The 27,367-nt window shown below is 31.9% G+C and overlaps 1 protein-coding gene across 2 annotated transcripts in view; it reads right to left on the reverse strand.

The window, feature by feature from the left end:
• The window catches only part of TECRL (trans-2,3-enoyl-CoA reductase like), a 123,260-nt gene that overhangs the window by 70,463 nt on the left and 25,430 nt on the right, over positions 1-27,367 (reverse strand). For both annotated transcript variants that reach the window (XM_047092152.1, XM_047092151.1), the window contains exon 2: positions 27,133-27,184. In XM_047092152.1, the coding sequence (XP_046948108.1) occupies positions 27,133-27,184 (52 nt within the window). The remainder of the gene's footprint in view (positions 1-27,132; positions 27,185-27,367) is intronic.

A 27,367-nucleotide genomic window follows, 5' to 3' on the forward strand; every position in this document is an offset into this window, starting at 1 on the left:
ATATGTTATATATAACAGCATTGTCTACTATAGTCAGATTATGGAAACAGCCCAAGTGTCCATCAACTGATGAATGGGTAAAGAAGAAGTAGTATATACATACAATGGAATATTACTCAACCATAAAAAGAATGAAATATTTCCATTTGCAGCAATGTGGATGGAGCTAAGAGTATCATGCTAAGTAAAATAAGTCAGTCAGAGAAAGGCAAATACCATATAACTTCACTCCTATGTAGAATTTAACAAACAAAACAATCATAAGCTAAAATAAAGGGAGGCAAAGCAAGCAACAGACTTGTTAACTATAAATAACAAACTGATGGTTGCCAGGGAGGAGGGGGGGTAGAGTGATGAGTTAAATAGATGATGAGGATTAAGGAGTGTACTTGTAGTGATGAGTACCAGCTGTTGTATGGAAGTGTTGAATCACTAAATTGTATATGTCAATCTAATATTACACCATATGCTAACTAAATGGAATTTAAATGGAGTTTTTAAAAATGAATAATGCAACTAAAAATGGGCAGAAGACATGAATAGGCATCACCCCCTCCCCCAATAAACCTAATAGTTTCTATTGAACAGCAGATTCGATCCTAGGAAGTGCATAAAGAAGTTATCCAGTGTCATAAATGGAATAGTAGTTACTCTTGCAGTGTGATGATGAGCAGTAGTGGATAGTTCTGGAAGAAAGCATGATGTGAGCCTTATGGGTGATAATTTTCTGTTTTTCAATTGAAGAACTGGCTACATAGATGTGTTCAATTTGTCGACCTGTACCAAGGTATATGACATAGAATTTATGCACTTTTAAGTAAGTTATTCTTCAACAAAATGCTTCAGCATCTTCATTTGACACTAAAGAACTTTGATCTCATTAATTTTTTAACATTTTTTTAACATTTATTCATTTTTGAGAGTAAGAGAGACAGAGCATGAGCAGGGGATGGGCAGAGAGAGAGAGAGGGAGACATAGAATCCGAAGCAGGCTCTGAGCTGTCAACACAGGGCCTGACGTGGGGCTCGAACTCACGGACTGCAAGACCTGAGCTAAAGTTGGACGCTTAACCAAGTGAGCCACCCAGGAACCCCAAATTAAATTTTTAAAAAAATATTGGCACCTGAAAGTGGGTTATTTTCTTTATCAAGAGTAAAGCACACAATTGGAATAATATGTATTATTGACTTTTAATAATTATGGGCCTATTGATCATAACAGAACATCACTTTAATTTAGTATCTTCTCTTACTACTGTTAGGAATAAATACATAGTTTACTAAAGAATTCTACCTGGATAAGGAAATCAGAACATACTTACTATACACAGCCACAATGGAAAAATTGGCTCATAATTACCAGAATATAATTATTTTCTCTTAAAATGATTGTTATTATTTTAAAGTTTGTATTGAAAATTTAATTCTTAACTTTAATATCCAATATTAAGCAAATTAACTTGATTTGTAATAAATTAACAGAAGAATATTGACAAAGGAACATTCCACATTGCTCTTTTGTTTTCAAAACATTACTCTTAAAGGTGGCAGTAAGAGTGATGATAATGTAACATAACTAGACTATTGCAATAAATTCTATCTAAATTTACTGTAAAAGACAATTTATACATGTACATTATCTTGGACAAATAATTCATATGTCAAAAATTATAATCACAAGTTTAGTATTATTTAGGATTATATTTAAACCAAACAGTAATAGCATGACAAATAAGCAGGCACAAAATTTAACTTTGGCATTTGATTTTTTTAAATTAGAAAATATGCAGATAAAGACACTTTCTTTTTTTTGTATTTACTAATACAATTATTATTTATATAGGCACTTGTTCTGGAATGTGTATTAACATTATTTGCTGAAAAATCTTTTAAAATATTTACTTTTATTACTGTTAGTGAAAATTGGCTGTCAAAGAAGATATGATGCAAATGCATACAGCAGAGGCTTCTATAAGTTTAAATGAGTTTCCAATATGGGTATTGGAGAAAATACAAAGCTAATGGGAATCCAATTATATTGAACATTAGTCATTGAGCACCTATGATGGGTGAACATAAGCTGTCAATTTCTGTCCATTTTAATAATATTCACATGAAACACTGCTTTCGATAGTTATTTCATGATGCCTCCTATAGTGGAAATGCAAAATTATCATTTGAAGCCCATAGATATGTCTATGATCTAGATGAGTGAATAATGGTTGAATCCACAAAGATTCATCAGAGAAGTTAGAAGCTCTAAACATTTTCAGGGAAATCCATATCGTCCCAAGTCTCTCAGCATGGATAAGCTATAAAACTACTTATGAAATAAACTTGGCATTTATAGGTTATAACCTTTGAACATTGTGTCCTAGTGAAAAAGTTATTAACTGTCTATATAAGTCTTTAGATTAGTTTCAGTCACCTTTTCAAAGGGCAAAGCATACATTTGCTGAAATGTTCTGTGCTTATTGTGGTGAGGTGGAATAGGTTCAAAGAATGGCAGAAAAAGACAGTTTATAAACATAAATTATAAAGAACATATGTTGCATAAGGATTTTTAGCATGGATGAATAGTCTAAAATATTATTTGTAATGTATTAGTACATTGAAGATAGACAACTGGCATAGAGATGAATTACAACAACATAAGAGATCTAATGCATCTGTGTGTCTAAAGTTGTCAAGATATATAACTTGATTTGCGTAACTTTTTTTGTATTTTAGCCATGACTTACAGTTCTTTCCTTGATAATTGAAAGTGTTTATATCACTCATGGATTAACATTCTAAATGAGTAATATATATGATTTGATATATATGTAGTTCAGTATGTAATTCAAATATACTTATTTTAATATACTTATTAAATATACTTATTGTAATAAGGTAGTGTTTTCCAAACTGCTGGTTGTGACCCATTAGTAAATTGGAAAAAAGGAATCAGTATTATTCTTAGAATTACAAAAAGAAATAGAATGAATAGAATAGAATAGAATAGAATAGAATAGAATAGAATAGAATAGAATAAGTAGAGATGGATCATTATGACACTGAATAAAATATATTGGAATAAACTCTAAATAGGTTAAGTATTACTTCATGAACTTTCATTCAATATTTTAAATTTTGTAAATACATTGTATTTTTATAAGACCAATAAGCATTTCACATTCTGATTCATAGTCAAAAAATTTTGAAATCCAAGAATCTAAAAAATTTCAATTTCCTAAATTAATTTCTATTTGTATATAGCATTCACATAGAAAGAAAAACTAGTGATTGAATTAAATTCCATAAGATTAAACAGATTCAAAGTATTTGATTATTTTACTTCTTCATAAATATTTTTAAATTTGCATTATTAAGAAGAACAGTAATATAAATTATATAGGATATATATCACATAAAATATGTCATCAGCCATATTCACTCAAGTAATATGTGCCTGATGCCTGCGTTTGCTTTCTTGTAATGTAAGACTGTGTTACTTGCCATCATTTTTATTATGATTTAAATTCCTCTTATTGGATGTTGTTCAACAGTATAAAAATGCTCCACTTGTATTTTTAGAGGTACAATTTTATTTTATTTTATTTTTTTAAAGATTCCTTTTTTTTAAGTTTATTTATTTATTTTGAGAGAGAGCAAGTGAAAGCAAGCTAGGGGCAGAGGGAGAGAGGGAGAGGAGAGACTCCCAAGCAGACTCCAAGCTGTCAGCCCAGAGCCCAATGTGGGACTCATACTTATGAACCTCAAGATCATGACCTGACCCAAAACCAAGAGTCAGACACTTACCTGACTGAGCCACTCAGGTGCCTCTAGAGGTACAATTTTAAATATTGGTAATAGATAAGTGAAATGTTTGCTTCTTGACTTGCTAGTAGAATCCACTCTATCTTTGTATATATGAAAATATAGAGCCAATTAATAGGTCATACAGACTAAAGCATACATCAAGTTATTAGCATGGTATAGTTTGAAAGATGTTAAAAATTATTATTGATAGTTCTTGATTACAGATAGTATTAAATATTTAACTGAAATCTAAGTTTATATTATTGCTGAAAGAGAAACTTAGAAGAAAAATGACTGGCAGAATTTTTCAGAAATACTAAGTATCCTTCATGACCTAGAACACTTATGTCCTCACTTATGACCCTAGGTAAAACCTCAGCCTTACTCCTACTCTTTTCTTGATTTCACCAGTCTCACTAGGAAGAAGTTCTGAGAACAGTTTAGAATTAAGGAAATTTAATTCAAGTAATGAAACCTCCATAGTAGACCATAGAGACTTCTGGGAATGGAGAAAATGGTGATCAATTTTTGTTGTTTACATCCTGGTTTCTTTGTGGTTGGTGTTGTGAGATGGTACAAAGAATAAATAGAAGCAGAATATAATAATGAGAAGTATGCTATTCAGAGCTGGCTTTGTTCAAGAGTTTAGTGCAAGAAAGATATAGGTCTACAAGTTTCTACTTGGTTCAGTTTAATTCCTCAAGATTCCAAAACTGGATGTAGACAATAATAAGCAAATTTGACAAGCTGGTTCACTGTGACCTGCCACTAGATACACATGTGGTGATCAATGCCAATCTTGGAGATGACAGTTCCAGAGAGTTAGAAGAAAAGAAGGTTTATTTTCAAATAATTGATATATGCAAGTTATTATAAAATAGATTCTAAGTAGTCTGAAAAATAATGAAACCTGTCAACAAAACCTTTAGGTAATAAGCCTCAAGAAAATGTAGCATTATTTTTTTTAAGTAATCTCTATGATCAGGGTAGCACTTGAATTCACAACGCCAAGATGAAGAGTCACATCCTGTACCAATTGAGCCAGCCAGGTGCTCTAAGACAACATAGCATTATAAATTAAAGTAAATCAACTGTTCTTTGTAGTAACCCATTTGAAAGAAAGAGTAAATTGTATGTGTATATGATTATACTATATAATACACTATGCAATATATGTATATATGTTTGTATAATTTATAGTTGTTTATATAAATAGAAGCTTATTTGACAAATATGAATAAACTTTATAGAAATCAAATTTATCAGAGGCACCTGGGTGCCTCAATTGGTTGATCATCAGACTTTTGATTTAGGCTTAGGTCATGATCTCACAATTTGTGGGATTGAGCCCTGCATAGGGTTCTGCACAGATAAGAGTGGAGCCTACTTGGGATTCTCTTTCTCCCTCTCTCTCTGCCCCTCCCCGACTTGTGCATGTGCTTTCTCTCTCTCTTTGTCTCTGTCTCTGTCTCTCTCTCTCTCAAAATAAATAAATAAACTTTAAAAAGAAAGAAATCAAATTTATCACCAACTCATTCTTGGTAATAAAAAATTATGGAATGATAGTATAGCCAATTAGACCAGGGAGAAGAGAGAATCAGTCATTTGGAATATGGACCAGAGGAAATTACTCAGAAAGTAAAAAACATGAAAGGATTAATCAAATGTGAAAAGCAGATTAAAAGAATAGGGGCTATGGGGCACCTCGGGGACTCAGTCGGTTAAGCATCCTACTTTGGCTCAGGTCATGATCTTATGGTTTGTGAGTTCAAGCCCTGCATCATGCTCTGTGCTGACAGGTTGGAGCCTGGAGCCTGCTTCAGATTCTGTGTCCCCTCTCTCTCTGCCTTTCCCCCACTCACACTCTGTCTCTCTCTCCCTCAAAATAAATGAACATTGAAAAAGAGAAAAAAAGAATAGGGGCTAAAATTGGACAATATATTAGGGATACGCAAGCATAAGCAAAAAATTTTATAATTATAATGGTAAACTATATATTCTTTCTTATTCATCCTATTGAGGACAACTAGAAAAGTATGGCAAAATATTTTATCAAAATCTCCACAGAGTAAGTAAGAAAATGAATAATTATGAAGCCAAGCTCCAGCAGGAAGGGAAGCTCAGAAAACTGAGTCCAACAACCGGAGCCACATTCCCCAAAGGATATCTGCTTGTACTAGAAGAGGTGAACAGGACTTCCCACAGACTCACAAGTTTAAGGGGACAAAAAAGCAGACTTTATGCTCAATTGAAAAGTAGAAACCCTGGTAAAAGCCCAATATTTCAATTAGTATTGTAAAATAAGGGCAAATCAGAAATAAACCAGTTCCTATAGGAAATGAAGCTGAATTTTGAATCATCTCAATCCCTGTTTGGATTCAAGTGATCTGTAATCTCCAAGGTCCAGCTCTCCTACCCAAGGAAGTAAAAAATAAATCATCTATGGAGGCAGATAGTTTCATTCAGAGTCTTCTATTTTCTTTACATATTTTCATATTTTTCCATATTTCATGTGGCAATTAAACTGACAGTAGACTTCTAAATAGCAACAACAAAAGGTATTGGACAAATAGTTTTTAAATGGAGTATCTTGTAAAGATAACATAAAATAAGGAGTATTACAGTAAGAAATCCTATACTCTATAGACCCTTTCTGTCTTTTGGTAGATAAACATCTAAAGGATCAACTTCCATAAAAATAAATAAGTACCAAGACTAAGAGATAAGATAAACTAAATAATATTCAGTACAGTAACTGACATATATATGGATAATTCTATAAAAAATATCATAATATCTATATAACTCATTTATATAAAAATATAGATAACAGTCATAATAGTGTATATGTATATGCAGAAACAAAATACTGTATAACAATAATTACAAAGTGAAAAGCATTCTTTGGACTAGAGCATTCTAAATACCTTAGATTATTTCAGAAGAATGTAGGAATATTGATCAATCTCAAATTTTGGTAAAAGGATTTTTTTTAACTTTGAACAGTTTATTAGTAAAATTTCCTATTTCTATTAAGCCAAACTTTCTCTTAATAACTTCCACATATATTAGTTGATCTGGTATCCAAAGTATACAACTTTTTCTTTTCCTGTCAGGCAAAAGATGAGCTCTGATTACAAAGTTCTCATATGTACAAAATAAAATTAAAGTACAGGACGTGTCAACCAAGTAATGGAATCCTAAATAGGAAACATGATGTCATGACAGAATGTCCTGTACACTTTGCTTACCACTTTGTTTATAATGTTTTATTATTTAGTACTGCCATAGTCTTTCCAAACAATACAATCCTATAAGCAAGCCTGAACAACAGGGCAGACACATGAATTCTGCTTCCTTTTTTATAAGAAATAAGCATCAAGTATATTATATAAATCTCTTATGTACCACAATATTGGCTGCTCATTTAATATTGTTGGTTGAGTTGTTCTATTTGTTAGAAATGATCCATTCAGTACAGTACTTCACTAAAACTAAATGGGCCATTCTCTTCCTTGTAAACCATTTCTTTGTAGTCTTATAAATGCCACCTACATAATTAAGTGATCACGTTAAAACAGAATCAAGGAAGCCTGTAAGATATGAAATGTGGAATAGTGTTTATATATCTGAAAAATAAAAGAACCATTTCCTATCTCACCCCAACAACAACAAAATGTTTTAACAGTAAAACTGGCACCAACCAATGAATATAATTTTGCTGACCTTGAAAAGAAAATGCATCTGCTAAAGAATTTGCTATTACAAAGTGCTCAAATAAGAAAGACAGAGTGCTATCACACTGTATAATCAGCAATCACAAAGCAAGGCTCCTTCAGGAAAACAGACATGGTTCTAAAAATGGAAAATTTAAAAGCTGCATAAAAAATATTCAGAATTATAAAATAAAAGAGAGCATGAAAGCAAGAGGCATAAAGTAACAATCCAATTTCATAGTAAATGCAAGGCATAAAGCAAGAATAATGTGAGGCACAGAGAACACGCAGAGTATAACCAGACCGATCCGTTATCTTCACTGGCTTAAATTTATAGCCAGTTTGTTCAGCAAATTACCCACTAAACTTCTAAGAAACTACTAGCATTGATCATCATGCCTATATTCCCATTTACATTGGACACCATCAGCTGTCAAGTCTCCAAGTATATCCGCCAGCACAATGACACTTCTCCCAATTTTGCTTTGCACAGCCACTAATCAGACCTGATTGTCCACTTCTCCATGCCTTCTAATACTCCCCCGATGTATTTTAGGGCACTCCTACTCTGTCAACAGCAAAGCCTTCTAAATGATCAATCACTCAAAAAAGTCCCTCTAACTTCTTACTTTAATAGAAAAGTTCTCTGCATATCTTTCAACTAGTATTTATTATTGACATTAAACTTATCCAGTTTTGGGCATGAAAATGTATAAGGAATCCTCCTTGCTTTAAATGCTGTTTCCAAAACATTTTTCTCCATTCTCCTTGTGGATTTCATATATTCAGACTTTACTATCTAATTTTATTTCTTCTTGTTGCCATCTATGATGGACTGGTCTTTCCACTTAAAACACTCATGGAGAACACACTATCCACCATTACTTATTTATTATTGTTGGTGATTTAAATATAACTTTAAACTGAAATATTCTTTGATTCTTCAAATATTTTCCAACAATTACCATATTATTATTATTATTTCTCCCACATGTCCATTCCTCTCTAGGCTCAATCCTAGGGTCCAAAAACACACTAATGAAAAATCTACTACTTTGCACTACTCTCCCTCTCTCTCACTACCTGGCAAACACTAAACCCTGAATTATTCAATTGTTGGTGTCTAAATCGGAGTTTCTGGATGATTCCTGTACAGAGAGAATCTCCCTGTTGCTATCCAATGCAGCAGATCCCAGTATTATTTTCCAGTTACTTTTTTTCATTACCCTGTTTTTGTCTTCCTATCTAAAATTACTTATGCACTCTTAAAGATGCTTCTACCTCCATAAGAACAGACAGATGCAATCATTTTTATTACCATTGTATATGCGTTAATTAGAAGACTGCCAGGCACAGAGGAATTTTATAGGATTTGAATAAACATATGGCCTCTTATTGAAGAAGAATTAGTAGAAGTTATATATGCATATTCAATCAAATGTGAAATTAGTTACTATATAATAAATCATTTTTCCTACATAAAAAGTCAGTATTCCTTTGCTAGTTAACTGCAAAGTAGATAATCACTGTCTGGACTTAACTCTTGGTGCGAAAATCTACTGGCTATCTTATTTATCCTAGGCAAGTTAACTCTGTGGATTTTATTTTTCTCATCTGTTAAGCAAAAATATTTAAAGAAATAGAAATATAACGAAAGTATCTAATAGGGATGTTGTGAGTGTTAAATGAGATGTTTGCGAAGTACCAGAAACTATTAAAAACTACCTTAAAATGTTTTACTAACTTTAATTTTTTTTGGAGAGAGGGAGAGAGAGAGAGAGAGAAAGAGAATGTTAAGTAGTCTCCATGCCCAGCACAGAGTCTGATGCAGGTCTCAAACTCATGACATTGAGATCATGACCTGAGCCAAAATCAAGAGTCAAACACAACTGAGCCACCCAGGCACCCCCACAATGTGTTAACTTTAATTTTAACATTTTAAATGTTTATTTTTGAGAGAGAGACAGAGAGAAAGCGTGAGCAGGAGTGGGGAAGAAAGAGGGAGACACATAGTCCGAAGCAGGCTGCAGGTCCTGAGCTGTCAGCACAGAGCCCCACATGCGGCTGGAACCCACGAACCATGAGATCATGACCTGAGCTGAAGTTGGCCCCTCAAAAGACTGAGCCACCCAGGTGCCCTATGTTAACTTTAATTGTAAAAGAAAACAACATAAAACCTTGTAGTTGTACAGATAAAAGATTTTCGCTAACAAATGATATTTGCATTCTTGGAATACCTTTTCTGCAAAATCATACCCTGAAAATAACAGGTATGAAGAGTAATTAGGACCAGAGTATTAAAACCTGTACAACTCTGTATTGTGTTTACTAAGAGATACCAGTAATGATCATAATAAAAATACCAGTACAGCTGAAAAGGTGTTTAAAAAAAAAATAAATAACGGGAAAATGAGACTTTACCTTGTTTTAATAAAGTAAAAGAAAAGTTGATGGAATTGTATGTAAGAAATATTTGCAAGAGCTGAATAATAAGGTGGAAAAAGACAATAGACACTTTCAAGGCAGAGCACATGGGCAAATTGAGTCAGGTAAGAAAAAGATATTGTGATATTGTATCTATTTGCCTGTAATGTAATGTGTTCATGTTGTTTTCTGCATTAAACTGCTGTTGGTGGTTGGTTCAAAATGATACTATGCTCAGAAAAAAAAAAGGGTATGAACAGTTGTAAATTCCACATCAGGCTAATATCATTCCTGAATTTATATAAACTGATTATTTGTCACAAATAGATACGCCTAGTAAACAATCAAGTAGAAATAATCTCATAGTCAAAATGTAGTTGTTATTTAACAGGAACAATACTCAGAAAACATTCCCCACCCACCCTTCAAATTATCTATTAAATACATTTTTCTTCGCTGCCACCAAGAAACATACCCACCCACATACATATAGAGTATGAAAAAATTATGAGGGCCTTATGTGCCATGAGGAGCTTGAACTTGATGCTGGAAGTACCAGGGTAGTAGGGATAAGATACTAGAGCAGATCAATGTGTGAGGAAATATATCCAAAACTATAATTGGTATCTAGAATAAAAATTACAGAGACTTGTACTGTGATTATGAGAAGGCAATGTGCAAATTTCAGATATACTAATTGTACAGAATTGCTATTTGTCTTTAGTAACAGTCAATCATTTAATTGAAAAGAAATAGAAAGAAAGCTGCATTTTAACACCCAATCCAAGGATTTTAATAAATAGAATATGGCTGTATGCACACATATGTGCATAGTACCACACACCTATATACATACACAAATAGTTGCTCTTATTATAGAAATATTCTGTTTATTTTAGAGTTAGGCAAGTTTACATTAACTTGCCATTTCCCAAACCCAGTAGCTTCAAATATAAACAGAACGGTTAGGATGAATACGGTTTCTCATTAACGAATTGTGGCAAATACTGAGAAGTCCAAAAACAATTTCAGCAGAGTCAGATAAACAGTTGAGAAGTTTAAAATCATCTATGTTAAGAAACCCTGGGCATTTTTACATTGCAAAATAATTCAGTATGAACTACATTCATTTTATATTGTTCCAAGAGTTAGTTCATTTCAGTCTTTACAAATTCTTGGAATATGGAAAAAACAAAAACAAAAACAAACAAACAAACAAAAAAAGTTGAATGTTTCCAGATTGAATCTATTCCCTCAGTTTTATGTGTCAAAATTCTAATGAAAATGCTGAAGTGTCTGCAAAAAAATACAAGATATTAAGATGCTACACTGGCTGTTTATTATAGAGTCAAAATTCTGGGAAAGAGACAGCTTTCATTTCATTCATTTATTAGTGTTAATTTTAAAACCATGGGAGTTGTTGAAAGCACAAACAAAAGAGGGGAAAAAATGTAGAATTAAAAGAGAAGAATGCTGCAGACAGAATCTAAGTAGTGACAGATTTTAAGAAACCTAACAATGATGTGAAGTTCTCAAAGAGTCTGAGAATGAGAGGTCAGAGAGAAGACAAAGAAATTAGATCTTAGAACCAAGTGGACAGAATTAGAATCAAACCAAAGGAGTCAAACAGGATGGTGTACCCAGTCAAGTGCAGCTGGGAGTTCAGGTTACACATGACCAAAGATGATCCACTGCTCTAGCAAAAGGGAAACTCTAGTGACCTTAGGAAGGTCCTTGGCAAAAGGACAAAGAAGAGTGTTCTGAAGTGACGGCTAAGTGATGGAGAAAGGAAGTTTCTATAAGTGGTTTGTAAGTTAGCAAATTCTTGGTAAAATAATTTTTAGGCAACATTTGAAGATACAGAAAAAAAAAGACTTAAAAGAGTAAATCTAAGGATTTGGAGAGAGAATTGCCTCGTGGACCTAAAAGTCTATTATGGATTAACCTGTAAGAGAGCAGTTTAGGTAAAGTGTGGAATAGTTTTAAGCTAGGGAGAAATATGGATCAACTAGTAAAAGGGCAGTTTAGATAATATACAACATAAACTTTAATCTAGATGATAAATCAGAAGAAAGGTAGTGTTTTAGAGACTATATTTCTCTGAGTTTCAGAAACTGTGAGTCCTAGAGCAAAACAGTGAGATATTTAAAATGGTACATGGGCAAGTGATTTGTTTAGTTTCAAATATTAAAATTCAGTTATAACTAATGTCAAAACTCATGGCATGGATAAGTGATAAGTAGCTAAAGCAGAGTGGAAGTGAAAATTCCAGGAAAAGCAAGTAGTTTTGAAAGTATCATATTGGATTATCATTTTAGATGTAATTTTCAATGTAATGCTGGGGCTTAAAATGAAGGGGAATCTAATAGCCAGAATTTATTAGATCTCTCAAAATAGAGAAAGGGTAGGTAAGTACAAAACAAAGAAGAATGAAGGATAATATACTAGAATGACATGAATCTTAAAATAGGTAGAGATTACATGTTAGAGAAAACTTTATGGCTTAAATTTTAAAAGTATACTAGATAAATGATGTACTGTGGATTGTGACAAAGTATATGGATTTCACTTGATAAACATTGGTCAACCTCAAAATGATACTATAGAAATGTCTATCTAAAATATTTTTTGTAGATTAAATCTTTTCCTTTGAGTTTTTTAGATTATTTAGGTACCTTTTGGAAATTACAACATTAAGCTTTTAGGCTCAAAAGATGCCGTAAGAGGGAATTAAGATATTCTATAGTTAAGAAAATAACTACATATATATTTTATATGTCATACACATAATCACACACACACACATGAGGTATATGTATATTAAAATGCACAAAATACATTTATACTACCTACTACCACCCTATTATCACTTAGATGACTATTACTGAAATCTTTAATAATGTGGATTTATTCTGGGGATATTTTACCCTAACCTGTTTCAAGAAAGAATTATTATTCATTAAACTAACTGGTGGGAAGATGAGAGTGCCATGCAGGGTCAATATTGTCATATTTTCAGAAGGTCATCCTCATTTATTTTCTTGTTTTTTTTTTTCTTTTTAAACAGACATTGCATTTAATTCCAATATGTATTACTTAACCCTTTGCTACTGCTAAAATGTGCACAGACTCAGGATTTAGTTTTTCCAAAAGGCATTTAATATTTTTGGCTGAAAACATTAAACTTCTGACCACGGGGAAAAATCAAGCTTCTAGGATGTCATAGGTATAATACTTAGCACTGAAGAAATTGATTTTAGGAGTTAGCCAATAGTAATCTTAAAGTAGCATGAGATGCTAGAGAACCGGCCTAAAAGAAAGCAACCAATTTGTGAAAAAGACTAAAATCTCCATTCATTCCTACAAAATGCTACTTTAACCTATCTACTTTTAGAGTTATTTTGTTTTTGTTTTGGTGTCTTTTTCTTCTCCTTCTTCTCCTTCTTTTTCTTCTTCTTCTTCTTCTTCTTCTTCTTCTTCTTCTTCTTCCTTTTGTTTTTCTTTTTGAGAAAACAAAATACTACATGCTTTTGGCAATTTATACAGTAAACTGTAATGGTCTGTAAATAAATAAATATTGACTTAAAAAAGTCATTACTGGAAAATGAAATATAAACATATTTTAGAAATGTTTGGATTATAATATATACAAAACATAATCTCCTTGAATTCAAATTTATGGGCCCAAACAAAACATGAAAGAGATATCAAGAAGTTATCTAACCAAAATTGTCAATGAAAGAATGGAGAAATCATGATACCAGATAAATTACCAAAAAACATTTTTAATGTAGAAATAATTCCCTAATATTTAGATATTGTTTTGTAAAACACTGAATAAAATAATAAAAATAAATCAGAAAGGGAGAAAATAGCTATATAATTTCACTAATCGTGATATGTGATCAGAAATTAAAATCATAAACATAAAATATAATTAAAATGGTGAGAATTCTTCACTCCATCCCCTCTACCAAGATCAATTACAGATATTAAAAAAATTATGTGAAAAATAAAACTATAACTTACAAGTATTTGAATAAAACATAAATCAATATTTCCAAAGATTAGAGGATGAAATGATACTCAAATAGGTCACAAAACAGAAAACATAAAATAAAAAAAATTGATTAATTTGGATCTATAAAATTGATTTTTCTTCCAAAAATGGGGAAAAGTGTTTGTTACCTATATACTAATTCATAAAGATTTTCTATATTATTAAGACAGCAAAAACATCCAAGTAGTCCAAGATATGGGTGAACACTATGAACAGGCAATTTCCAGAAAAAAAAACATAAAAATCTCAAAGGAGAGTATGAAAAAATTAATTCACTAATGATTCAACAAATGAAATCTAATGCTAAATTATTTTTTTCCATACATCAATTATCAAAACGTATTAACTTGTTAATATACAGTACTAATTAGGAAAGGGAAGAAAAACTCTGAAGTACTCTTTTAAGTCTACAAATTAGGAGAGAAAATTTGGCAATATATACATGTTAAGATTTGAAGTGAGGTTATTCTCTATAACAGCATTTTTTTCCCTGCTATTATTCTTACAAATACAATTAAATAATTTTACAAACATGAATTATTCTGGTCAATAAATAACTTGATGCATGGTACATATTAAATGTCTGCTAAATATTTTCAACATTCAACAAATAGTGATGAATAAATAAGCATAATATTTCTTTATTATAGAAGCAATTAGAATGTGTATCCAGAAAATGTGTATTGCACATCCACAGAAAAGTATATCTCCAGTAATATTTATCATGTAGGTCAATATATATTTACACAAAAATACACTGAGAAAATATGTTGATAGGAAAAGCTATTAGAGACCAATGTATAAGATATGTGAAATTGTGGGGGGGGGGTGGCACCTGGGTGGCACAGTCATTTATGTGTCTGACTCTTGATTTCAGCTCAGGTCATGATCTTATGGTTCTTGAGATCAAGCCCAGAGTCGAGCTGTGTACTGACAGCACGCAGCCTGCTTGAGATTCTCTCTCCCTCTCTCCCTGCTACTGCCCTCTCTCAAGCTCCCTCTCCCTCACAAAATAAATAAATAAACTTAAAAATAAAAAAAAAATATGTGAAATTGTGTATATAGGCATAGAAAAGTATCTCTAGCCTTTAGTAAAAACATTTATATTAGGAAGCTAATGCTTTAATCTTTGTGAGATTTTGCATTTTTGGAAATTTATCTTGTATGTTTATTATTTTATTATATTAAAAAGTGAAGCTATTGTTATCTTGCTAAAATAATCTCACTTATTGAATATGATGCTTTGCCAACAAAGTACATACAAATCAAACAAAAAATAATACATGAAAATGAGAAATTGGCACATTAATATCTTTGGGATTATAAAAACATTGTGGTACATTTTAGCACATCTGAATTTAACATGGAGATTATATTTTCAAGGGATTTGTAATAGGGTCCGAGGAACTTTGAATATGACATATTTTATGAAATTTGAAAAATGAAAGATATTTTTAAACCAGCTAGATAGGTGACAAAATATATAAGCACAAATAACTCATTTTAGACATTTCCTTGTAATGATGAAGTGTCATTAATAAACCATTTTAAAAGCTCATGTGCTTGTTTTTAGATCATTTACATAAAATTCCACTGTGATGCATTCCATGTCTTTCTGAAAATTTTCTCAGAAATGAGATTAATACTACAAGAGTAAGCTATGTATTCATAGATTCCCTTGTTTTATATTACTCATCTATAATCCTGCTAATGATTGCAATTTAACTAACTTTTTTTTGGTTAGCCAAAACAATTTTTAGAGGAAGAAATAAAGGAAAAGAAAAAAAAGAAAAAAAAAAAACATTGCTTGTGCATTAAAGTTTGCAAGATGATCTTTGATTTTGTACCGGTGGCTTTAGTGCTGTGTGTGCTTTCTGGTTTCGCATTTTGAGAATATTCCCTTATACAGTATATTAACCAGTCCAGATATTTCACTGTCCCGATATCTGTTTCCTTTTGAATTTAAATTTCTTCACACACTCACATATTCAAATATAAATTGGAAATCAATCATGTGCTATAGATAATCTATCTCTTCTGATATTTGGTGAATTTATATTGTAGGCACTTGCTCAAGTTCCAACATTGCTAACCCAACTATTTTGATGTTTGCATATTATACAACAAAACTATTTCATAATATCATGCTTTGGGAATATCAGCATGTCATGAAAGATGAATCAAAATAGCCCTGACATTGCATAGCAATACACAGGTTTAAAAGTTGTGCCATAATGAGAGACAAAACAGTTTACAGACAGGATCATACCTCATGCACTTTAGGAATTGTATTAGTCATGACAGTTGTATTACATGAACCTTGACTGGCAAAATGGCCATCCCTTCCTAACGCTTTGATCTAAGATTCTGCAAACAGTAATACATCACATAGGTAAATTGAATTTTCAACATTTATGTGAGTTTCTGATGATATTAAGTATATAGCAATGTAAATTTGACGAGTATTTTAAAGTAGTTACAATAAGAAGAGGTCTGTTTTCAACACCTGGGACATTGATATGTGCCAGTGGCTTACACTATGATTTGAATTGAAACCACAAAGAAAATATGGGCTTAAGTAAAAAAAAATAAAATAAAAGAAAGAAAAAAAGAAAAATTGAGAGGTACATATAGCACAGGCAGTTAGAGAAAACAAAATTATATTATTCTATATATCATTAGTTGAATTTCATAATAGAAAACATTAACGAGGTATCATTAAAAACCATGTTTTGAACAATATATTACTACACGTTGTGATTTATAGTACCTATATACACTATAATAGAATAGACTTGAGATATTTCTTTTCAAAATATTTTTATCTCAAAATGTTTGCAGCCCTTAATATATTGGTAGATGATACATTCTTTAGTTTCTTTTTTTTTTTTTTTAATCTCAACCTGCCACTTTAACAGAAAATGAATCATCAATTTCTCTAAAATTTCAAGATTAGGGAAGCAATCTTCTTTCAGAATTACTTTTGTTTTTTTAAAGATTTGACATTTCTCTCCATTAACATATATAAGTTGTTAAACTGTTTTGAAATATACTAAAAGGAAAGAAAGTTAAGGTGTATCCTGTCAACTACTTTTTTTTTTTTTTTTTTTTAAATTTTTTCTTTCAACGTTTATTTATTTTTGGGACAGAGAGAGACAGAGCATGAACGGGGGAGGGACAGAGAGAGAGGGAGACACAGAATCGGAAACAGGCTCCAGGCTCTGAGCCATCAGCCCGGAGCCCGACGCGGGGCTCGAACTCACGGAGCGCGAGATCGTGACCTGGCTGAAGTCGGACGCTTAACCGACTGCGCCACCCAGGCGCCCCTCCTGTCAACTACTTTTAAGAATCCAGAGAACATGTGTGGACACACAAAGTAACATTTACTAACATTAATGTAAAATAAAATTTTAATTATTTTTAACTAATGAATTCAACATTAATCAATTCTGGGAAGTCATTCAATTTGTGTATGTATGTGTATATGTTTGTGTGCATACACATAGTGTTTTAGTGTGCCAAAAAACCATACTAGACAATGGCTACACTATGAATATTATCTTTAGTAGTATAGCATAGTACCTGATCATTTAAATTTATTAATGAGTATTTGTTGAATTAAGTTGAATGAAATAATTTTTGGTACTCAAGTAGTAAAAAAATTTTTTTCTTAAAGCTAAAAGTGAAAATACAAAAAAATTTAAACTATTATTTTGTGAGGTAATCATGTGGAAACTTATAAAACATTTTCTGTGAAACAAATTTTTTTTTTAAATTACCAAGTTATTATTTGGCTTCAAATTATACAATTCTTTCTTTACTGAAGGAAAATTAACAATATGTGGGATAAAATTGTCAAATGATGTATACAGTATGGTAAATAAAGGGGAGATATTTTGAAAATCCTGTTAAATTTTAAATGGGTTAAATATATTTCATAAAAATTTATTCTTTTCCTGAAATATTTTGTATGAGGTTCATCAAGAATGCAGTTACCTGAAAGACCTTTTTTGTCCATATAACCTATTTTTTGTGTGCCATTTGGCAAATTTGTTAGAAGTTCTTCAGTGACCAGAGCATCAATGTTAACTTATTAATTTATTAACTTATCTCAATCTTGAAATCTACATGTAATATTAAAACAATGATGGTATTTCTCCCCCTGGCCAAGGGTCTTACTGGACTTTGGTGATTAGATTTCTAGAAGTGAAATAGCCACTTAATTCCCATAGCTTCCCCAAAATGCAACATTGACTGTTACTCGACTGAATAATCTGCCAGATCACTCCATTTCTTCATTTAAATTACTGATAAAGCTCATAATTTCTGTTGCTGAAGAAACTATTAGAAAAAGAACGTTAGCCACTTATAGAGGTAGGAGTGGAGAGCTTTTTTAAGATAAAAATTCTGCCACTTCTTCCCTTGGTTACATTTATCATTTTTCTAGCTTCTTTCATTGAGAGATCAGGGAATTCTACAGCCTTGTCCAGGAGGCTCCTTCAGATTGCCTAGAGAATACTCATTATTCTATATGATGTGTCATAAATCCTTCCTGTGTTATCTTTGTTTTGAGTTATTCTCCTTGAACCTTTCAAAGTTTAGCATTGTTTATATCTCCCTGGCCTTTCGGCAAAGAATTATATGCATTTCAACTGTCACAAATAAATCCCTTCATGTGGCTGAAACTACAATTGGTCTGCTAATTCCACAGTTCTTTCTCTTGCTTCTTCCCCTGTCCCTCCTTCCCCAGGCTCTGAACTGCAGAGACAAGTGGATTATAAACATCATTGAAACTTGGTATTGTCAACTAATAGATAACACAGAGGTCATGGATAAAATGACTTAATTTTTCTTTCAGAAACTTCTTTTAGATCTAATTCTTAGATCATTGATCTAATTCTTAGATCAATCTCACAGGAGAAAATTCCATTAGCAATTACAAACCATATTTGCATTCATTCTTCTTACTCATATTAATCATTGTTTTTAATTTCATAGTCGATCTTATGGTGTCATGTAACATTACCCAGAGATTTCAGTTTTTATAGCCAATTGTGAACTATACTTAGACTTATAGCAATATTATTCATTACATAATTTGTAAAACAAACTCTTGAATTAGTTCCTCTTTGCAAATGAGGACTAACCATAGTATTTCTGAAGTAAAATAAAGAAGTATCATTCGAATTTCTGCCTAATAATTAAAAACATGATTCAGTAAAAAAGAGGCAATGGATGGGGTTAGTGCTTCGAATACAGGTTACAGAGCCCTATTTTCTGAGTTTGAATTCCAGCTCTGCCACTTATTAGCTATGTGACCACAGGCAAGTTATCTAATCTTTTAAAAAGACTTATCCAGGGGCGCCTGGGTGGCGCAGTCGGTTAAGCGTCCGACTTCAGCCAGGTCACGATCTCGGGGTCCGTGAGTTCGAGCCCCGCGTCGGGCTCTGGGCTGATGGCTCGGAGCCTGGAGCCTGTTTCCGATTCTGTGTCTCCCTCTCTCTCTGCCCCTCCCCCGTTCATGCTCTGTCTCTCTCTGTCCCAAAAATAAATAAACCTTGAAAAAAAAAAATTTAAAAAGACTTATCTGTAAAATGAAAATCAGAATACTATAAGATGATCATAAAATTGCTGTGATATTTTTAAATATTTGCTGCACAGAAATATCTTAGGATATTCATAACAAAGTGACTATTTCATAAAAGTTAACTATATTTATTTTTCTTATTATGAATGTTAATGCAAGGTAACTACAGTAGGACATCCAAAGATATTATAAAGCACAATATTTGATAGCAACAGCTCTGTGATATCAGCTATAATAATTTCAACTTAAAAAATGAGAGTATAAAAATCAAGGATTCTCATATGGAACAAAAAGTCATTTATGTCTTGATAATTTAGCGAATATTTAAAAAAAAATTTTTTTTAACATTTATTTATTTTTGAGACAGAGAGAGACAGAGCATGAACAGGGGAGGGTCAGAGAGAGAGACACAGAATCCGAAACAGGCTCCAGGCTCTGAGCTGTCAGCACAGAGCCCGATGCGGGGCTTGAACTCAAGGACCGCGGTATCATGACCCCAGCCGAAGTCGTAGGCTTAACTGACTGAGCCACCCAGGCGCCCCTAGCGAATTTTTTAGATAGAAAGATTTAAAGATATAAAGAGATATGAGCAAGCATGGGGTAAAGAATAGAGATTCTCTGCCTAAGAGAAAATTTAAACTTAATGAACAATTTTTTTTAAAGGGATTCAAATGTCCAAAGAACAACGATAAATGGTGCTATAATCATTGACAGAAAATATGAAATTTAACAAAGTGACATTCATTTGAAGGAGAAATAGAGGTTTTAAGTATCAAGGGACAGTTATAGAGGCTCTGTGCCAAAAACTGGGAGGAAAACCAAATATATATTTCTTATTATAAAACAAAATATCACACATCCTAATTTATTTTGATAATTTCAAAAGAAACCTGATCTAGAAACACTAAAAAAGTATTTAGTACTTGAAGTTTTTTTAAAAAATAGAAAAGTATTAAAACTTTAGTCTCACATAAGAATCCAAAATATTTATGATGAATTATCTAGAAAGAAACTATTCATCAAGTATTTGTACACATGCTCACATGAATCAAAATTTTACATGGTTATTCTTGTCAATTGTGTACAAACTTTGATATAAGCTTTGAAAATACAAGTTATGATGTAACGTTAAAAACATTTAGGGAACGTTATGTGATTTGTTACTGCATAAAGATTGGATCACATTCAATATTCTTCAGATATTCACTGAATTTTATATCTCACCCAACGTTAAAACTGGTGTCTGAAAGATCGGGCCTACGCCGGCCAACTCCATCTTGTTCTGTGTCCTTCACCTTGACCAGCCTCCTCCCTTTGAGTAACCGCCTACTCACTTGCCTAACAGGACTCAGACCCTTCCCCAGCCAATTGGCTGAGGCCACAGCCATTACCTCACCAACTGCCCTTAGGCCCCAATAAAACCTTTGTCCTTTTGAAACCCGCTCTCTCCCCCTGGTATCTCACCGCTGCATCGGTGCAGGTAGGGGATTGAGCTCGAGCTAGCTCGAATAAAGGCTCTTTGCTTTTGCATCGGACTCGGCTCCCTGGCGGTATTTGGGGATCATGAATTCTGGGCATAACAGTGTCAACACAAAATAAAGGAACTTTTTATAGTCTCTAAACATAAGAAAGAGAGCTTTATTTGACCTAAGTTAGAATAGTGGTCTGGGAAACGTGCTCTTCACAGGGAAGAAAGTGTTCTAGAAAAGGAAGAATTTTTATAAAGTTACATACTTTTTAGCAAAAGCTCAAAAGCTTTTAAATTAGCATATAGGCAGGAATCACAAGTGTTAACATCAAGGAATGCAGGGAGTAAGAGGACTGATTGTTATCTTAAGGACAAGATGGTTTTCCTTTAGGCTACTTATTTACAAAGCAAGTAGACAATGGATGCTTGATGGGCCATGAATCAGGCTTTTTGTTTAAACAAAGTTTGTATACAGTCATATTGACTTCAAAAGAAATCTAAAATGGCTTCCCTTGTATATCAGATTTTTAGAGAGCTTTTGTCTCATCCATCTTAATTGTAATTATGGTATTTACCTCCACCAAACAATCATAGAAGTCATCATTCACAATAAGTGGTTGATGGTTAGTTTCTTTTTAGAGATTATGGATGATGTTGTAATAGCTTTCAGAGCACCTTATCTTGTGGTTGCAAATCACCTTTAACTACAAAATCAGTAAAAGTTTTTAAAAATTTGAAAAAAAAGATTTTTTTTCTTTAAAAAAAAGCTGTTTAGATGAAATTCTACTTTTATACAACTTTGTACGGCAATGGTATTTTCTAATTTCTGGTTTAGATTCCTTGGCTTCCTTCCTAATAAGACAAGTAATGATACAGCTCCAAAAGAATGTATTCACTAGACCTTTACTTTGACAAATCTTTAAATTATTTTTATTAATATATCTCCTGCTTTGTCCATGATAACTATTGCATACATCTCACTTCTGTGGAGGTCTAGACTACAGGAACTTAAATAATTTTGAGTATTATAAAGCATAACAAAATAACTTATAACATTCAGGCAGAATTTTTCCACTGGAATTTACTTGTCATTCTGGCAAATACTTTGTCAATTGATTAGATCTACAATATGGATTACATCATTACAGATTTACATTAGTATACACACAGTTGGCTGTGGCTTTTTGTAAGTTCTATTATTTTTTAGAACATAAAATATTAAAAATTATTCTAATAAAGTCATATTATACCCCAAGAGAGAATTAAATTTAACTTAAAATAAAGAAATCATGGAATAGTTGTTGAATTGAGTAACATGAAATAAGGTAATGCTACTCAGATTATGTAATCGGGTTTTGTTTTGTTTTTAACATGGATGGTTTTTTTTAATCCTTTGAAATCTTAGAAAATATTCACATAGTTTTAGTCAGAGTGTCACCTGGACCTTGAATGATTCTTAATTTTTCAGTTCAGCTTTAACAACAAGGTTTAATTCTTCTACACAATCTTTGTGAGAATATGAGAGTAAGTGGAGCACAACATATAGCATGATATTTGAGACTCTATAGGAGAGGCTTCAAGATACAATCAAGAGCAATAATTACAAATGTGAGTAAAGAAATGTATGGAGGTAAAGAAAGACTAGTGGAGTATTGCAGCGGAGGCATTGCATGAATTTTTGTGCATTAAGAAATAGATAACTGTGTGTGTGCATATATATAATTGAAAGTTTTATCAGAATCACTTTTTCATGAAACCATTCCTCTTTTCCTCTTACCTTGCTGCTAATATTTGCATTGTAATTTTCTCCCTATTCAATATTTCTTTCACTAGTCTGAGGGCCATACTGTCTCCAGGGTAATCTAAAACATGACTCTTAAAATACAGCAGAACTAAGAAATTAGAAACCCTGGGAGAGGAAAAGATAGTCATATACAGGACAAAAAAAATCACAGTAAAGAAAATTTTAAAATAGAACTAAGAAAAATGTAAAGCTGACACAAAGTCAGAGAAATAATAGGGAGACTAGAAAGCAAGATCAGTCAAAACACCGAAGAGAACACAGAATAGAGATAAAAGACATATAAGAGAACTCTCCCCTCAGGAAACCCAGTTCCTCTGATGAGTTTGGTTTTTTCTTTACAAGATTAGCAATTCCTATTATAACTGCAGGGCCTAAAAATAAACACCATCAGAAGTGTTGTAATAAAAAATTTATTCGGTGTCAGAAAGTAAAGAAGTAAGTTTGAAAAAAATCTAACAATTGTAGTTATAAATATATATATATATATATATATATATATACACACACACACATATATATATGATTGTTATTATTGGAATATATTTATGAAAATAAGGTATTCAATGTTATTGGGTTTTAAATATGCTAAATAAGGGTGCCTGAGTGGCTCAGTTGGGTAAGCGTCCATCTTCGGCTCAGGTCATGATTTCACGGTTTATGGATTCAAGCCCCACATCAGGCTCTGTGCTGACAGCTCAGAGCCTGGAGCCTGCTTCAGATTCTGTGTCTCCCTCTCTCTGCCCCACACACCCCCCAGCCCCCACTCACACTCTGTCTTTGTCTGTGAAAATAAATAAACGTTAAAAAAATTTAAATATGTTAAACATAAAATATTAAGGCAATCAACACATAACTTTGTTTTGTTTCATTTTTAGCATTGTAAAATTGTTAGTGTTAGCAACACTTTTTTGCTTGCTTTTTATTATTTGGTAAATATATTAAACATAATGTCCAATTTAATTGACTAACAGATAATTCTCTGTAATGTAATATAGCAAAAATTGTGTTTTTGTGCTTTGTACAACTTGAAGACCAATACTTTTTTGAAATAGAGTATAATGAATGCAAATTGCTTGAATATTATATTTCTTTTTTTTATTGCAGTAAGATTGACACATAATATTATATAAGCTTTAGGTATACAACATAGTGACTCAATAATTACATGTATTATGAAATAATCACAATATATAAAGTTACCACCTGTCACCATACAATGTTTTTACAATATTATTGACTATTCCCTGTGCTGTATACCACATCCCCATGTCTTATTTATTTCATAAATATAAGATTGTACCTCTTAATCTCTTTCGCCTATTTTGTTCACCCCTCTGGCAACCATCAGTTTGTTTTCTGTATTTATGAGTCTCCTGTTTTGGTGTGTTTGTTCATTTGTTTTGGTTTTTAGATTTTATTTTTTTTTATAATTTTTTTTTAATTTTTTTAACGTTTATTTATTTTTGAGACAGAGAAAGACAGAGCATGAACAGGGGAGGGGCAGAGAGAGAGGGAGACACAGAATCTGAAACAGGCTCCAGGCTCTGAGTTGTCAGCACAGAGCCCGACGCGGGGCTCGAACTCACGGACGGTGAGATCATGACCTGAGCCGAAGTCGGACGCTCAACCGACCAAGCCACCCAGGCGCCCCGAGGTTTTTAGATTTTAAAGTGAATCATATGCTGAAATCATATGGTATTTGTCTTTGTCTGACTTATTTCACTTAGCTTAATACTCTTTTTAGGTCTACCCAGAGATAAATAGACCATTGTTACAAATGGATATTCTTTTTTAATGGCTGAGGAATATTTCAGTGTGTGTGTGTGTGTGTGTGTGTGTGTGTGAGTGTATGTGAGTAGCATATCTTTTCTATCCATCATCTACTGATGGATACTTAGGTGGACACTTATGCTCTCATATCTTGGCTATTATAAATAATGCTGTGTAAACGGGTGCATTTATCTTTTTGAATTAGCACTTTTATTTAGATGATACAGAGAAGTGGAATTACTGGATCATAGAGTATTTCTATTTTTTCTATTTTTAATTTTTCACAGAACCTCCGTATTATTTTCCACAGTTGCTCCACCAGTTTACATTCCCACCGACAGGGCATGAGGGTTCCCTTTACCCTAAATCCTCACCAACACTTTTTATTTCTTGTCTTTTTGATAATAGCCATTCTGAGAGATATGAGGTGATGACATTGTGGTTATAATTTACATTGCCTTCATAATTAGTGACGTTGAGCATTTTTTCATGTTGGCTACATATAATAAATGCAAAATTACTGAATATTATTTTTTTTAAGTGATGGGCTACTTTTGATATTAACAGTAATTTTTAAAAAGTGAAAAAGTCACAGCTTACATAAAGTTGTTAAAGATTAGAACTATGCCTAGGAAAACGAGTAAAATAATAGTCATCAAGAAATCCTCAAGTCTTGATATAGCTATTAAAACTAATCACATTATTGTCATATTTTTTAATTATCCAGTTCTGATACTGGACATTTCTAAGATTTTTCATAAACTACTTAACTTCACTTATTACTAGAAGTAGGCTCTGGACCACGTAAGTACAGAATTTCTGGTTCAAAAATTTTAACATTTCTAGTAACTGTTATGTATGTCTATATATATTATAGACTATTATAAAAGGAATCAGAAAATAGTAATCAAGATAACTTCACATTCCTTCTACACATGCATTAGCTTTTGAATCTTTTCTTCATTTCCAGACAATAATAGAAATCATATATTTATTATGTTGTTATTATTAACTTAAATACAAGCATTTTTCTTGCAACTTTCTACATTATAGTAATAACATCATTTTCAAGTGTCTTTTCACTTACTGCTAGAATCTAAACTTTCTGAAACCACCTTATTAGAGAAGTTTAGTCTAAGTCTTTCCAAAGATGGAAGTTCAATTACTAGTTTGAGATCCATATTTTATGTGAAGACAGGAAAAACCCAAAACAAATTCATTAATATATAAATAAAGAAATGCTTGTGTAAATAACAGGATAACATGGCTAACATAATGGTAGGTGATAAGGCACAAATTTGGAGTTTGAGAATTTTTTCAATAATTTAGAAGTAGCATAAATATACAGGGAATTTTATCATGCTACAAGTTAGAAAATTAATTCCATGACAAATCTTTGCACTTTGCACTGTTCTCTTTTCCTTACCATAATCCTTTTGTGGCTTATTTCTGCATACTCAAATCTTACATGTCTTTGTGGTGAATATTAAAACTTACCTTCTTGAATTTTTAACTGGTTAAGCATATTTCAAATAATTCTATTCCATACTGTATATGCTTTCTATTCCTATTAAAAATTCTACCTATTTTACTCTAAGTTATTTTTAAATAGCTTAAAGCATTAAATTGTAAACTTTAAGAATATTTTCAGAAAAGAAATAGTGCTCAACTAAATACAAGACATTGAAAATGTTCACTAGCAAAAACCACACAGTGTAAAATACGAAGGATGAACTCTAATATAAACTACAGACTTAGGGAAATAATGAGGTGTCAGTGTAGGCTCACAGATTGTAACAAATACCCTATTCTGATGTGAAATGTTGATGGGGGAGGCTGTGCATGTGTGACACCTGAGGGTATATAAGAACTCTGTATTTTCTGCTAAGTTTTGCTATGAATCTAAAACTGCTTTAAAATTAGAGTATATAAAAAGTGCCTCCTAGTAATTATAGACATGTTCACTATGTTTAAGTTATGAGTAAACTTTACTGGAAAGGTTTAAAAATAAAACCTGAATTTGAACAAACCTCATATAAATATTTCCAGTAATAATGAAACTTTTAATTAGGTAAATTTAGCTATTAATAAAATTAAATAGTATAATTTTAATTTATTGTATAAAGAGTTCCTTTGTGGAATAGATTTGACCAGTATAAACACACCCAGTAAAACTTTTGTTCAGTATTTTGTTTACATATAAATAATTTTTATCAGTTAAGAATTCTCATATATAGGATGTTTTCTGTTTTAATAAATATGTTCAAATATAAAAGAGAAAATAATTTTGCAAAAAACTAAAACTATTGTGGATAAGAGAGTTAGATATGAAAATGCAGTATTTATAGTCAAGAAGTATTTACCATACTATTTCTGAATTTCATGTAAAATTATGGTTTCCATACACCCTTTCTATCATAACATTGAACTTATTTTTACAGATAAATTTGAACCAAATTGAGAAAACTGTAACATAAATTCTAGATTATATATAAAACTTACATGCTTTGTGGAATTTTTGTTTAACATCATGAATAGTAGATGTTTGTATCACCTGAAAAGAAAAAGAAAACATATAGAAAGAATTGTAAGAAAAAAAGGATCTATTTGTTTGCTATATATTTGAGAAGCAAACATAAAATAATAAAGTGTAAAATTATTATGAAATAACTAGTGTGTTTTGTTTGGCTTTTTAGTCACTACTGCTTTGACAACCTTGAAATATTGAGTCAATATG

This window comes from Lynx rufus, unplaced genomic scaffold (genome assembly GCF_022079265.1).
Source record: "Lynx rufus isolate CCGP_SWC_20201006 ecotype Redwood Valley unplaced genomic scaffold, mLynRuf1.p SCAF_3, whole genome shotgun sequence".
Lineage (NCBI taxonomy): Eukaryota > Metazoa > Chordata > Mammalia > Carnivora > Felidae > Lynx > Lynx rufus.